The following is a 15,395-nucleotide window of genomic DNA, read 5'->3' as shown; positions in this document are numbered from 1 at the left end:
TCTGCACATTAAAAGAAGGAGGTACCTATCCGTTAATCAAGGTAAAATGTGGGATTAGCAGAATAGAATAGAGAAAACATTTAAAAAAGCATAAATATGACCGTGAGAAAGGATATGTAAAAGATAAATTAAGTAATTTGATAGTATATTTGAACTTGATGCTTGCATCAGGAGGTAAAACTGAAATTTGGGAATTAGAGTAGATGTACCAATGTAGAAGAAATATTTTAAATAATATCAAATTTGCTATAGTACCTACATTCGGTTTCATTATCACCGCCCATGTTTCCGTCGGAATACTTTAGTGGTTTTTTTCCTCTTTCGACACGGTTCCAATCGGAAAGTTTCACCCTAACTTGTAATAAGGATTCATTAATTCGTAATCATACTTCAATAGGAAATATTTTAGAGGATAAAATAATTTCTTATGTATTCAATATAAATGGACAATGTTTGTAAGTGAAATGGTGGTACTAATAATCGATTGATACACTGCAATCCATCGTAAATATCCTGGTTTGGAATTTAGAACATTAAAATTTATAGTCAAAAATAGTACGGTTAAAGGCTGTGTAAAGTGTTTCAATTCTATAGAATTGGGGAAGGATGGGATGGTTTTCTTGATCGGAGTAGTCAACATTCCTTCAATATTTAGGGCATTTTACCTCGAGCTTGGGTCCTCTGCCCTATTCTTCCCAACCTTTGATCCCTTCCATTTTTATGGTAACAGTCCAGCGAGAAAGCAGGCATACGTAATCGCTCGCGTATGTTAAATGGAATGAGCGCTTGGAGGTGTTGTGTTTTCACTAGCTAGGACTGGGCGATTACAATATAATGCCCTATGATACCCATCATTCGCATTTTGACTCTTGTCTAAAGATTGTCCTCCGCAAAAGGTCTTCTCGGATTTAGCTCGTGCAGCAGTTCTGCGCAAAATCCCGTATCGAGTGGTGTACTAGTGAATGTCAGTTGTAGCGTGGAGTTTCATCTGGTCGTGTGTAATTACCGTGCGTTGGTTACATTTGTGAATGTGCTGCATATCCTCTTTATTGGTTCTTACGGCTCCGTATTTGCATTATCATGAAAAATGCACGTGATGAAAATTCCTTCGCTTCGCAAGTGTTCCTCATGTCCGCAGTTCTAGTGCTCTTCATTGAAAAGTTTGTTTCGAATTGGTTGATGGTGTTCCGTTATCTTCTATTTCAATGAAGCAGTGTAAGTGGGAATGCTTTAAACGGTGTTAATGCAGTTGTGTGGGCGTTTGCAGTAATTTTCAAAATAAGATGTGCGGCGAATTTCTCCGTCGCAGAAATATGTGAACTATCCAGGGTTAGTTCCAGTGCTCTGAAATGTGCATGTCGTCGTTATAATGTTATATCGAAGTCGGGGAAAAGAGATTAGAGGAAACGTTATATCTTGGAAGTGATGCCTCGCTATTCGTAGTGAAATAAAAGTTTTCTTGCTTGTTGTGAAAGCAAGAGGAGCTTCTTGGCCGATTACTCTCTACCTTGGGGTAAACATTTCCTACGGAATATTCTGCAAGAGGAAAAGACACGTTCCATTGTCGAAGCTTATCTGTACTAATGCATTACTTGGATTATTTTTAAACTTTGGTAAGTTTGTGTTTTTTGGTTAGTTTGTTTACCTAAACCGCCAGAAGTTGTTCATGCTTCAAACGTAAAGTTTAACGTGCTCACCAATAGTGCGTCACCGCTTTTCATAATCCGGGGTTGGGCTTTAGAAACTTTAATAAGTCTGCCATGTTGATAATCCGTCCTTGACTAGTATACCATTGTCGTGAAATGAATTTTCTTGTTCTTCCACGTGCCAGACATCCTTCCGTTGATTTGAGGCCTCCATGCATCCTCATTTGGGGTCCTATTGAATAAAATAAACGTATCGCTCATTGCCTTGTATCATTAAGACTTCATTTTTAAATGTAATGCATGTATGTGGTGAATGTATTATAAAGAAATGATTGATCCTTCCAATACAATTGATGTAATGAACGGTAAAATTTCTTCCCTTCCATATTGGTTATGGATTTATCATTTATTTTCGAATTGCACATATTGAGTTAAGTGTCGGTGTTACCGGGGCAGATTTTGTGGGTCATATTGTCATATATTTCCAGAGTATCTACTGTATTCGTGATCAAGCGCTGATTACTGGATCTGTATCCATTTTTTTGTGGGATACCATAGCGGAAAGTCAATTAGTTACTCTGAGTGATTTTTTCATAAATATATAACTCATATTTATTAATCAGTTTTGAGAATGTAACCGATTGCATCTAGGGGTGTATTTTCATAAATCACATCCAGAATTATGGGATTGTATAACCTCAAAAATATACATGTTGTGTTCTAAGTACTTAATTTATCTTTTATGCCATGGAATCTCTTCTTGATAATTTCATGGAACTATAACGAATTCTTACTTTTACCAGCTGGTGTACTTAAGCTGAACTTAACTACTTAAAAAAGGGATGCTGATGTGATGTAGTTGAAAAAGTGATCATTTTTCTACATTCGTTATGTTTGCTTTTTGGAAAAAATGGCCTAATGGTTTGTGCGTGATTTCTTTCCACCATTTATGGCGATGGTAATCCGATTTCATTGGATTATATGTATCAGAAAACTGGTTTTTCTGTTAAATTTCTGCAGTTATTTCTAGTTTCCGTCTCTACTCTGTAGGATACCGTTACCATACCTATTATTTATTTATTTAAGCAGTTACTCACATACACCATTTCTGCCAATTTACAGTGACGCCGTAGCAAATAGCCGTGGACGGATCGATTGTACAACTTTTATCGGTAGACTAATTCACACTTCAAACAAGCATTGTTTTTCTAATATCATTTTCATAATATCTTTTTCATTATTAAAGCAATATCATCCGATTTTTTTGGATCTTCAGTTTTTGTTTTTAATTAGTGAATACCTTTTTTTGAATTTTTAGAGGGTTAAATGGAAAGTCGGCTGTACCTTCGTAGAAATTTGTTTTTGAGATTTAAATTTTTATGCGTTGCTTTTGAAGTTAAAATGCAATTATTTTCACTTTCAATCGTTGGAGAGCGGTGGGATTTGATGATGAATGATTTTGGTGTACCAATGAATTCAGCGGGAAGGGAAATCAATCATGGAATCCTTATTATTTGTGATCTCTTTCGAATTTTTTGTTGTATTTCTTAGTTTAACGGAATTTTTGGAATTAAGAATTCAAAATTATTTTGGTAATCCTCCTTTTGTGGTCACGAAGAAATTCATAAACAATACCATTTAATGGTATGGTGAGTTGGACCTGATTGGCGGGGTGAAGTCGTTCGGTCCAATCGGGAGGATCGTCCAATAGTTGCATTCCGCTCTTAATTGTGGGGGCGGCGTTTAGGGTGGAGGTGGGGAGGTAGTTGCAACGGCCGTCGGTGCCCCAGAGCTATAAATTCGCGAGCCCTTCCCATTCCTTTACACTCCTCGTGAGATTAACTTGCTGCACGTTACTTCGAACATTTGTACAAGTGATTCCTCCTCACGTTGCGCACTTCTTTTACTTCAGCGTGTTCTACCATGGATTCCTTCAAAGCTCTGCTGTGCTTTATGGGAAGCTCCACTGACGGTGACATCCCAAGGTTCGACGTCTTGACCTCTCTCCCACCTGAAATGGTCATCAAGATTTTGAGGTAAGGATATTTCGCCTTTTCTGTTCTGAGGAATAATGGCCTCCCTCTTAAAAGTATGATTTGAAATATTTTCTGTGATAATATACAGAATTATTTAAGTCGTTATTTTGGGTTTACTTAAAAATTTACGATTGTCTTCGGCAACGTTATGCACTGCCTAATTTTCATTTATTTTATAATTCATTTAGAATAGTTCCATTGGTTGATGTGATATGATTATTTACGCGTGATGGGATTAGTCTGTTGAATTTTATTCTTCATAGAATTTAATTTTATTCTAAATATATCACGTCGCATAAACTTCAGTTCATCATTGAATCAGCATTCATTTTTTTGTGCCGTTCATTTTTATTGTGCTTATTTTCTTTCAAAGTTTTAAATCCCTGCCTCTTCCTCATTTACGATGTTGAATACAGCCTCCTCGTGGATCTTTCTGCTCCACATTGGTCACTTTGGAAAAAGCTCATTGGTAAATGATAATTTCTTTTTAATAGAAATTAGTTTATGGAAATTTATGTATCGTAGAACTTACTACTACAGCTATTATACCATATCTCTTAAAGTTCAAGCTATCTTCTTCATTGGTTTTACATGAATTTTCTTTTTCATTTTACTTGTTGGCACTTACCTGCGTCAATATTTTTAATTCCTCACATTCTCTCTATTTAGGATGTTGGATCCGGCCTCTCTGTTGTCGTGTGCTCTTGTAAGTAAGTCGTGGCTCTCCTATGTCCACGGTGATCCCCAACTGAGGTCTCGCATCCGCCAGCACCTACGCCACTTGAGACAGCGCAGGGCCAAGCCTCTGAACATCAGAGTGCGGGTATTGCGCGAGGGTCACGAAGCTGTCCCCTTCTTCGCCAGTAACGACCGCTTCCAAATGAAGACGATCCCCTCGAAGGCAGGTAAGGGCCCATGGAATATATCGATTCACTTTTTTAACTTTTGTTGGCCTGACATCGCACGATTGTAACACCTTTTCCATTATCCCTTCTTTGCAGGTGCCTCTCGTGCGGAAAAACATGCTCCAGTTATTATTTCCAAAGGGAAAATGCCATCTATTGCCAAAACTCTTCGGAAGGCCAGGGTTGCTTCACATTCCGGTAAGTTATTGAGATTATTTGGTCGATAATATAATTCTATCGGTAAATGTGCACAGAATTTTTCTGAAAGTATGCATCAATGTCCACATACAGATAATGTTTTGTGCATATTCAGTATTTTTTTCTTTTATGTTATAAATGTGATCTCTTTTTCGAGATTGAACTTGATTGTTTTATTTTCACCGCATAAAATAGAGTCAAAAATACAATGCATAATACCTGAAGTACATGGTTAACTTGCATTTTGCATTTTTAGCTGTAAAATCGTTTTTGTAGAGCCGTTGCTAATCTTCCGCTTCCTTTTTACAGCTCTGATTCGAATTCTTGGATTACCCATAGCCATGCAGCCCACGCATACACGGCCAGCACAAGAGATTGGACTCCTCTCTGGAAAGTCCGCAAAAAGGTCTTCCTCGAAGTGCGTGAAAGGTGTGAGAATGTAAATGTGATATCGTGCCTTGTTGTATAATTTTTTTCAATCTCCGGTTTGTTATCCTGTGTTTATTTTCTATTTAAGTATGGAACTTGTACTTAAGCATTTTATATGATGTAGAATACATCTATTGAAAATATATTCTTATTTTTGTTATTTTACTAACCCTTTCGTTTCCAAATCTTCTACGAAGTTCTGCAGTCTTAAGACTCCTTTGCACTATTATTTTGAAGCTGTTATATTTTCTACTTGGTCTTTGATATTGTGTAAATATTTCGATCGTCGACTTATGCGAGCCCATTCGTCTCGGTAGAAAATACTTTGTACAATTCAATAATAATTTTATTGCCTTGCCGGTTTTAATGTTTAGTGCCATTTTTAAACGGAGAAGTATTTATACTGGTGTGTCTTCTTGGGTATTCCTACATTATACGATGGTTAAGAACAAGTGCGTTTGGTTTTACTCAGTTTCCTACGCATCCCTTACGAGAGGCCATCCAAATAAAGGAACATTTTTAAAGCCACCTACCCACTCTCCCAATCCCTGCCATTTACCTACTCCCCTTACTTTACGGTTTACTTTCTCGATCTTCACCCTCATTATTTCCAAACTAATATCTCTGCTGAAATTTTCTTTCCACAGCCTGTACATCCACCAACATCATTCAGTTGTCGCATTGCCACTTCTTCTCAGTATTCTATGTCAGGCAATGAACCATACCCTTAATCTAAGAACGAATATCCATCGTTCTTCCTTGTGCCTGCCATACCATTATATATCCCTCCCATGTGCAACGCAGCAGTAAAAAATACTTTTGCAAATATTTTCTACCTCCATCCTAGATAATTCATTCAACTGTGATAATGCAATGAGCTGACGCGTGCTCCATAATATACAATATTTATGGTTATTTTTAAATTATATAACATAATCCCTGAAACAAATATTTACCTCAAATTTACCTCTAATATACAGTTCTTCACATTAGTTGCACTTTTTTGCGTATAAAAACAGTTTCCAGACGACCTTAATTATTATTTTCACCTGCCAATATTCTACTAAGTGTGGTTTGTAACTCCAAATCAAGGAAATAACTTAATATCGCAGCTTAATGAATTGTATTCTACACAAAACTTTGATGCATTCAGGACTAAAAGATTCTTCAGACTGCTTCTCCATCCTGTCCCACCGTACGACGGATTTGTCTTCCTTCTCATGCGACACATTGACACATTGTCAGCTGAAGAAACATGCATCCAGCTAAGATTAATGGCTTATTTACACGCACAATATTTTTTATTCTACGTTTTATTATGACATGACACTATGTAGTTAACCTCCCAATCGTCTCCATCATTGATATTTGACTTCAAGCAAGGTACGTGCAGTGAAGTCAGCGTGATCAGATGTATTGTAAAGAATTTTTCGTTTCTTCCTTTAACCATGAATTATTTATGCATCGTTAAGTATATGTGAATAATGAAAGCAGGCAAATTGTATTGACTACCGAACTGCTATCGATTACAGTATCGATTTCATCAAATTGAGCCAAAACTAATACAGATGCAAGAGGATCTGACATTTTTATGGAAACTTAATGGCTTCTTGACAACTATTAGCGGTACGGATCCTCTCTAAGGCCATACATCTTTTAATCGCCATGACGTGGGAATATCTGCTGTCTCTATACGTAGAAGTCAACTAATATAACTGTCAATATGACCACCAAATGCGATTTCGTCGTCAACAGCAGCCGACACCCTTCCTATACGGTAGTGAATAGTGGCTCAGCTAGGGGGGGGGGGGAGGTTTGGGGGATAAAAACCGCCAGTGCTCAGAGAATTTTTTACGATTAATATATTTTACTTAATTGGATTGATATTTCGAATAGAATAGTGTAAGGATTCATAAATTATCCCTCAGAAAGCCGTTAAGCTCACCATTTTAAACCATTAATCTAAAAATTCCGCAATATTAATCTGGCAGCTACCGCTTATCCTGGCGATTATGCTATACCCCCACACACCCCGGTATTAATCACACCTTAACCTCCCCAGCCTTATTTCCTAGCGGCGCCCCTTGTTGCATATACGCAGTGGACCACTAAATTGGTTATACTTCATATCTATTTCACTTTAATGAAAAAAAGGAACAGATCTACAAGGGGAACTGACACTTCCAGGTAAACTAAATGGTTTTTTGGGCAATTTTTAGCGCTACTTTGGATACCCTAAAAACAAATCCCTGAAATGCAATTCTATTCAGGGAAAGTTACGGATCTCATTCCATGAATGACCGTAAATTTCGTTTAATATGCTTTGATCAAGGCTGAGCTCTACCCTCACATGTCCAAAACAACCTCCATTTCGAATCACTGAATGGAGGAAGTCTGTACCGCTATGTTTAATGGAGATGGTTATACCATTACTTTCGTCTTATCAACTCGTTCAGTGACATCCCCTAATTGAGGGAACGAAGCTCTCACAAGTGTGTAAACCAAAGGCGCAGCGAGGAGGGGGTTTTGTGGGGATAAACCTCCCCCCACCCCAGAGCTCAGAGAAATTTTTAAGTTAAATCCATTTTACTTAATTGAATGAATACTACTTTTAAGATAGTGTAAGGATTTACAAAATGTCTCTTAGAAAGCCGTCAAACTCACGATTTATCCGAAAAATATTCTGGGGAGGGATCCCACACCTCCCGCTTACCCTGGCGGATATGCCGTATCCCCAGGCACTCCAGTAATAGTGGCGCCGAAAACCCCTCCAAGCCTTAGTTCCTAGCTGCGCCTTTGGTGTAACCAAGGAAAATTTCCCGAGAGATCGATGCACGTGTCCTGATTAACTATGATTTACAGATATGTGGTTACTCTCCCGAAATGAGTTCACTACGATATCAGCTTATATGCCACAGGATTAAGCCATCGATTTCACACCGCGAACAGCTCGAAAGTTAGGGAGCAGGTACATCTCTGAGACATTCAATTTGTCATTTGATCCTTCAAGGATTAATTATGTATATCTAACTATATGGTAGTAATGAAAGAAGGCAAATGTTTATCGACTAACGAACTGCGATAGATTAGAATATTTATTTCACTTCGTGGGGCCACTTCGAACAGAGCTACAAGGGGATCTGACACTTCCAAGGCCAGCTTTAAGGGCTCCGTTTGCAACTTTTAGAGCGGCGAATTCCATTCCACGTTATGAAATGCCTTCTATAAATCTACAAATGCTATGAAAGTCGGTTTCCCCATTCTTTCTATGTGCAGCCAAATAGCTAAATTTGCATATCTTCTTGTGTCATTGATTTTACTAAATCCGAATTCGTCCATATCCAGGATTTCTTCTGCTCTCCGTTATATCCTTTTGTGAATAATTCTTGTCAGAAGCTTCAACGCCTGTGTCGTCAGGCTCAAGGTCCTAAAAGCATCGCAATAATCTGCTCTCTTATTTTTGGTGTGGAGAATGATGATGCTATCCTCGAAGTCGCTGAGTAAATCTCCTCTTGAGTGCATATCGCAGATAGTTTTATATATTGAGTCAAGACCTTTTCTCCTGCATTTTTCAATAGCCCTGCTGGAATGTCACCTTTACCTGGGGCCTTATTCTTTCGCAGGTCCCTTATGGCAGCGTAAAATTCTGATCTTAAGACGCTCGCTCCCATATCATCCTTTTCTGCGTCACTTTCCTCTTGTTTTCGAGCTAAGTGTGCTTCCGTTTCATAATTCCTCCAGGTATTCCTTCCATCCCTCGGCTTTGTATTCGGAATTTTGGCGTAGAACTGGCATAAGAGCTAACTCCCTACGACCTTCTGTCGAGGACAACCTTTAGGCAAGAGTCAAAACGCGAATGATGACTAAGATGAGATAAAATAATTTCACAACCTTAGTTGATGAAAATGCAGAACCTAAAGCCGGTAATTCCGCGTAACTTTCTTGCGCAATTTCGTATGCCTGATTTATCGCTCGCCTGGAAAGCCTGAGCAGATAAGGGAATGGAATTCTTTCAAGCGGTGTTAGGAGAATTAATGGACACCGAATTTTCGAAAATACAGAATTTATGGGGAATTATATATTGTTGCTACCATCATAGAGGCATGATACATTATATTGTGTACTTGCTCAGGACATATTTCAATGTTAAATTCTCCTGACTTGGTATTCTTTCATCCTGCTTCTCCAACTCACCACATAGTGGACTGTTTTCGCTGAAAACAAGTTCTCAAATCGAATTCTAGTCGTCAAATGACTAACATCATTAATTTCCATGCCATAAATTGCATATGAGGTAAATATGAATTTCAATTATGTACTTTACATTATTTCGACCACTCGCCGCAATATATTTACATTTTAAAATAGCTTAACGAGCGCTTCACATTTTAAACACTAAATTTGAACACCTCAACAGCAATTCGACTAGTTTACTATAATGAAATATTTGCCAAAATTTTTTCAAAAATTTCTCATCAATATTTTATCTTATGTGCGGTTTCATTACACCCTCCTACTTATATGATTCATGATTATATTATATAATCTGTAGTAAATTATCTGTTCATCTTTTATTATCTGTATATTATCAGCATTTATATGGCAGTATATTTTCTGCACATTTACAAGGATGTACCTATAGGTTAATCATGGTAAAATATGAGAAGAGCTGAATAGAATAGAGAAAACAATTTTAAAGCATAATATGACCGGGAGAAAGGATATGTAAAAGATAAATTAAGTAATTTGATATTATATTTGAACTTGGTATTCATTAGGAGCTAAAACTGAAATTTGGGAATTAGAGTAGATGTAATAATGTAGAAGAAAGATTTAAAGTAATATCAAATTTGCTCTAGTACATTAAGTTTCATTGTCACCGCTCTTGTTTCCGTCGGAATACTTAATTGGTTTTTTCTCTTTCGACGCGTTTCCAATCGGAAATATTCACCCCGATTCGAAATAAGGAATCATTAATTCGTAATCATACTTCAATAGGAAATATTTTAGAGGATAAAAATATTTCTTTTGTATTCAATATAAATGGACAATGTTTGTAAGTGAAACGGTGTTACTAATAACCGATTGATACATTGTAATCCATCGTAAATATCCTGGCTTTGAATTTAGAATACTAAAATTTATAGTAAAAAATAGTTCGGTCGAAGGCTGTATAAAGAGTTTCAATTCTATAGAATTGGGGAAGGATGAGATGGGTCTCTCGGTCGGAGTAGTAATAGCAATAGCAATATTCCTGCAATATTTAGGGCATTTTACCTCGAACTTGGGCCCTCTGCCCTCTTCTTCCCAACCTTTCATCCCTTCCATTTTTATGGTTACCAGTCCAGCGAGAAAGCAGGCATGCGTAATCGCTCGCGTATGTTAAATGGAATGAGCGCTTGGAGGTTTAGCGTTTTCACTAGCTAGGGCTGGGCGATTACAATATAATGCCCTATGTTACCCATCATTCGCGTTTTGACTCTTGTGTAGAGATTTTCCTTCGCAAAAGGTCTTCTCGGATTTCGCTCATGCAGCAGTTCTGCGCCCAAATCCGTATCGAGTGGTGTACTAGTGAATGTCTGTTGTAGCGTGGAGTCTCATCTGGTTGTGTTTAATTACCGTCTGTTGGTTATATTTGTGGATGTACTGCATGTCCTCTTGATAGGTTCTTACGGCACAGTACTTTCATTATCGTGAAAAATAAACGTGATGAAAATTCCTTCGCTTCGCACGCGTTCCTCATTTCCCCAGATCTAGTGTCCTTCATTGGCAAGTGCGTTTCAAGTCGGTTGATGGTGTTACGTTAGCTTCTATTTCAATGAAACAGTGTAGATTGGAATGTTTTAAATGGTGTCACTGCAGTGGTTTGGGCCTTGCAAACATTAATAATACGTGGTGTGGCGAATTTTCCCGACGCAGATATATGTAAACTATTCAGGGTGAGTGCCAGTGCTTTGAAATGGGCGTGTCGATGTTATAATGTTTTATCGAAGTAGGGGAGAAGAGATTAGTGGAAATATATGTTGGAAGTGATGCCTCGCTATTCGTAGTGAAATGAAAGTTTTCTCGCGTGTTTTGAAGGCAAGAGGTGCTTCTTGGCCGACAACTTTTTACCTTGGAGTAAACATTTCCTACGGAATATTCTGCAAGAGGAAAAGACACGTCGATTGTCGAAGGTTATCTGTACTAATGTGCTACTTGGATTATCTTTAAACTTAGGTAAGTTTGTTTACCAAAACCGCCATAAGTTGTTCATGTTTCATACGTGAAGTATCATGCGTTCACCAATAGTGCGTCACCGCTCTTCATAATCCGGGATTGGGCTTTAGATACTTTTATAGTTTTTCCATGTTGATAACCCGTCCATGACTGGTATACCATTGTCTTGAAATGAAATTTTGTGTTCCTCCACGTGCCAGACATCCTTCCGTTGATTTGAGGGCTCCATGCATCCTCATTTGGGGTCCTATCGAATGAAATAAACGCATCGCTCACTGTCTTGCATTGTTAAGGCTTCATTTTTGCAAGGTAATGCGTGTATGTGGTGTATATATGACAAATAAATGATTGATGCTTCCAATACAATTAATGGAATTAACGATAAAATTTCATCCCTTCCATATTCGTTATGGATTTATTATTTATTTTCGACTGCACATTTGGAGTTGAGGGTTATCGCGGCAGATTTTTTGGGTCATTCTGTCATATATTTTCTGAGTATCTACTTTACTCGTGACCCAGTGCAGATGACCGGTTCTCTATCCTTTTTTCGGTGGGATATTATAACATAAATTCCATTAGTTACTAAGATTGATTTTTTCATGAATATATATCCCATAGTTATTATTCAGTTTTGAGAATATAACCGATCCCATCTAAGGGTGTATTTTTATAAATCTCATCCGGCAAGAAGGGATTGTGCGACCTTAAAAATATACATGTCGTGTTCTCTGTCCTTATTCATTCTTTCATGCCATGGAAGCTCTACATGATAATTTCATGGAACTCTCACGAATTCTCACTTTTACCAGCTGGTGTATTTAACCTGACCTTAAGTACTTAAAAGAAAACGGATGATGATGAGGTATAGTTGAAAAAAGAGATTATTTCTTCTTTACCTTCTTTATGTTTGCTTTACGGAAAAAATGGCTTAATGATTTGTGCGTGATTTTTTTCTTTAATTTTTGGCGATAGTTATCTAATTTGAATGGAAAATATATCAGGAAACTGGTTTTTCTGTTATTTTTCTGCAGTTATTTCTAGTTTCCGTCGCTACTTAATAGGATACCGTTAACATACCCTTTACTTATTTAAGTAGTTGCTCACATACACCATATATGCCAATTTACAATGACGTTGTAACAAATAGGCAATGACGGATAGGACAACTTTTATTCGGTAGACTAATTCAAACTTCAAACAAGCATTATATTCCTGTATCTTCATTTGTTTACTAATTTTGTCATATTTAAAGCAATATAATCCGATTTTTTCTGAAAATATTCGTTTTTGGTTTTAATTTATCAATATCTCATTTTGAATTTTTAAACAGTTCAATGAAAAATCTGTTGTCCCTTCGTAGCATTTTGTTTTTTAGATTTAAATTTTTATGCGTTGCTTTGAAGTTAAATAATAATCATTTTCATTTTCAGTCGTTGAAGAGCGGTGGGATTTGATGGAATTATTTTTGTGTACCAATGAATTTTGCGGAAAGGAAAATCAAACATGGAATTCTTATTATTTGCGACATCTTTCGAAATTTTTGTAGCGTTTTTTAAGTTTAACGGAATTTTTTCGAAAAAAAAATCAAAATTATTTTCTTTCCTACCTTTTTGTAGTCACGATGAAATTCATAAACAATACCAGTTAATGGTATTATGAGTTGGACCTGATTGGCGGGGTGAAGGTGATCGGTCCAATCGGGAGGATCGTCCAATAGTTGCATTCCGCTCTTAATCGTGGGGGCGGCGTTTAGGGTGGAGGTGGGGAGGTAGTTGCAACGGCCGTCGGTGCCCCAGAGCTATAAATTCGCGAGCCCTTCCCATTCCTTTACACTCCTCGTGAAATTAACTTGCTGCACGTTACTTCGAACATTTGCACAAGTGATTCCTCCTCACGTTGCGCACTTCTTTTACTTCAGCGTGTTCTACCATGGATTCCTTCAAAGCTCTGCTGTGCTTTATGGGAAGCTCCACTGACGGTGACATCCCAAGGTTCGACGTCTTGACCTCTCTCCCACCTGAAATGGTCATCAAGATTTTGAGGTAAGGATATTTCGTCTCTTCCGTTCTGAGGAATAATGGCCTTCCTCTTGAGAGTGAAAAGTTACTTGTGATAATTTCCAGAATTATTTAAATCGTTATTTTAGGATTACTTAAAATTTATGATTGTCTGTGCTTTGCCTAAGTATCTTTAGAATAACTCTTTTGGTTGACGTGACATGATAAATCACGTGTAATGGGATTAGTTTGCTGAATTTAATTCTTCATATAATTTTATTTTATTCTAAATATATCACGTCGCATAACCTTCACTTTATCATTGAATTAGCATTCACTTTTTTGTGCCTTTAATTTGATGCGCTTATTTTATTTCAAAGATTAAAATCCTCACCTCTTCCTCATTTATGATGCTGAATACAGCCTCCTTGTCGATCTTTCTGCTCCACCTTGTTCTCCTTTGGAATAATCTCATTGGTAAATGATAATTTCTTTTAATGCGAATCAGGGTATTGAAATTTATATATCGTAGAACTTACTACTATACCTATTATACCATATCTCTTAAAGGTCAAGCCATCTTCCTCATTGGTTTTGCATGCATTTTCTTTTTCATTTTACTTGTTGGCACTTACTTGCGTCAATATTTTTAATTCCTCACATTCTCTCCATTTAGGATGTTGGATCCGACCTCTCTGTTGTCGTGTGCTCTTGTGAGTAAGTCGTGGCTCTCCTATGTCCACGGTGATCCCCAACTGAGGTCTCGCATCCGCCAGCACCTTCGCCACTTGAGACAGCGCAGGGCCAAGCCTCTGAACATCAGAGTGCGGGCATTGCGTGAGGGTCACCAAGCTGTCCCCTTCTTCGCCAGTAACGACCGCTTCCAAATGAAGACGATCCCATCGAGGGCAGGTAAGATCCCATGGAATATCTTGATTCCCTTTTTTTAATATTTGTTGGCCTGACATCGCACGATTGTAACACCTTTTCAATTATACCTTCTTTGCAGGTGACTCCCGTGCGGTAAAGCATGCTCCAGTTATTATTTCCAAAGGGAAAATGCCATCCATTGCCAAAACTCTTCGGAAGGCCAGGGTTGCTTCACATTCCGGTAAGTTATTGAGATTATTTGGTCGAAAATGTAATTCTTTCGGTAAATGTGTACACCTTTTGTATTAAAGTTTGCATCAATGGCTATATGGAGTTAATTTTTGTTCATATTTAGTATTTTCTCTTTCAAGTTATAAATGTGTTCTTGATTTCCCGACTGAGCTGGATTTTTTCATTCTCACAATACAAAATAGAGTCAAAAATACAATGCAATATGACCTGAAGTACATAGTTAACTGGAATTTTGGAATTTAAGCTGTAAACGCAGTTTTGTATAGCCGTTTCTAATCTTTAACTTCCATTCTACAGCTATGATTCGAATTCTTGGACTACCCATACCCATGGAGCCCACGCATGTGCGGCCAACGCAAGAGATTGGACTCCTCTCTGGAAAGTCCGCAAAAAGGTCTTCCTCGAAGTACGTGAAGGGTGTTAGAATGTTAATGTGTTATCGTTCCTTGTTGTATAATTTTTATTTTCAACATCTAGTTTTTTCTTCTATGTTTCTTTTCTATTTAAGTATGGAACTTGTACTTAAGCATTTTATATGATGTAGAATACATCTATTGAAAATATATTCTTATTTCTGTTTTTATTACCCATTTCGTTTCCAAATCTTCTAAGAAATCCTGCAGGTTGATGAGTAGGCCTTCTCATCCAGCATATGTGAATTTTTTTGGAACATGAAGAAAATAAGATTACGACCCTCACGCTGTGGTTAACCCAAATTACTTTTGAGCATCGTCTGTCCGTAATTTCTCGCAAAAATTACGTTTTTCTTAGATTTTGCCCAAATAAAGACGTGAAAGTGAGTTTTTACAAGCGTGGTGAAGCTCGAATAGGCTCTTAGGC

The 15,395-nt window shown here is 37.5% G+C and overlaps 2 protein-coding genes across 3 annotated transcripts; both read left to right on the top strand.

The window, feature by feature from the left end:
- Positions 1-907: 907 nt before the first annotated feature.
- LOC124171333 lies at positions 908-5,335 on the top strand. Of its 2 annotated transcripts, XR_006867683.1 has the most exons (6): positions 908-1,613; positions 3,559-3,682; positions 4,056-4,151; positions 4,352-4,587; positions 4,684-4,785; positions 5,095-5,335. XR_006867683.1 is itself a non-coding variant. In XM_046550484.1 (5 exons), the coding sequence occupies exons 2-5, from the start codon at positions 3,570-3,572 to the stop codon at positions 5,226-5,228; spliced, it is 585 nt and encodes a 194-aa protein (XP_046406440.1). In that variant the 5' UTR covers positions 910-1,613; positions 3,559-3,569; the 3' UTR covers positions 5,229-5,335. The 2 variants fall into 2 exon arrangements, 1 of the variants encoding a protein (XP_046406440.1); XM_046550484.1 differs by lacking the exon at positions 4,056-4,151 and having other exon boundaries at positions 910-1,613.
- Positions 5,336-10,764: 5,429 nt separating this feature from the next.
- Positions 10,765-15,136, top strand: LOC124171310. Its single transcript, XM_046550457.1, has 6 exons — positions 10,765-11,153; positions 11,296-11,433; positions 13,355-13,478; positions 14,110-14,345; positions 14,443-14,544; positions 14,853-15,136. Exons 3-6 carry the CDS (start codon positions 13,366-13,368, stop codon positions 15,092-15,094), a joined length of 693 nt encoding a protein of 230 aa, XP_046406413.1. The 5' UTR covers positions 10,765-11,153; positions 11,296-11,433; positions 13,355-13,365; the 3' UTR covers positions 15,095-15,136.
- The last annotated feature ends 259 nt before the right edge of the window (positions 15,137-15,395 follow it).

This window comes from Ischnura elegans, chromosome X (genome assembly GCF_921293095.1).
Source record: "Ischnura elegans chromosome X, ioIscEleg1.1, whole genome shotgun sequence".
Taxonomy (NCBI): Eukaryota; Metazoa; Arthropoda; class Insecta; order Odonata; family Coenagrionidae; genus Ischnura; species Ischnura elegans.
This window is presented reverse-complemented; position numbering and strand designations above follow the sequence as displayed.

Coding starts and splice junctions, on each gene's coding strand:
- LOC124171333 (XM_046550484.1), top strand. CDS start 3,570: ATGGATTCCTTCAAAGCTCTGCTGTGCTTTATGGGAAGCTCCACTGAC. Junction 3,683..4,351: donor ATGGTCATCAAGATTTTGAG/GTAAGGATATTT, acceptor CTCTCTATTTAG/GATGTTGGATCCGGCCTCTC. Junction 4,588..4,683: donor GACGATCCCCTCGAAGGCAG/GTAAGGGCCCAT, acceptor CCTTCTTTGCAG/GTGCCTCTCGTGCGGAAAAA.
- LOC124171310 (XM_046550457.1), top strand. CDS start 13,366: ATGGATTCCTTCAAAGCTCTGCTGTGCTTTATGGGAAGCTCCACTGAC. Junction 13,479..14,109: donor ATGGTCATCAAGATTTTGAG/GTAAGGATATTT, acceptor CTCTCCATTTAG/GATGTTGGATCCGACCTCTC. Junction 14,346..14,442: donor GACGATCCCATCGAGGGCAG/GTAAGATCCCAT, acceptor CCTTCTTTGCAG/GTGACTCCCGTGCGGTAAAG.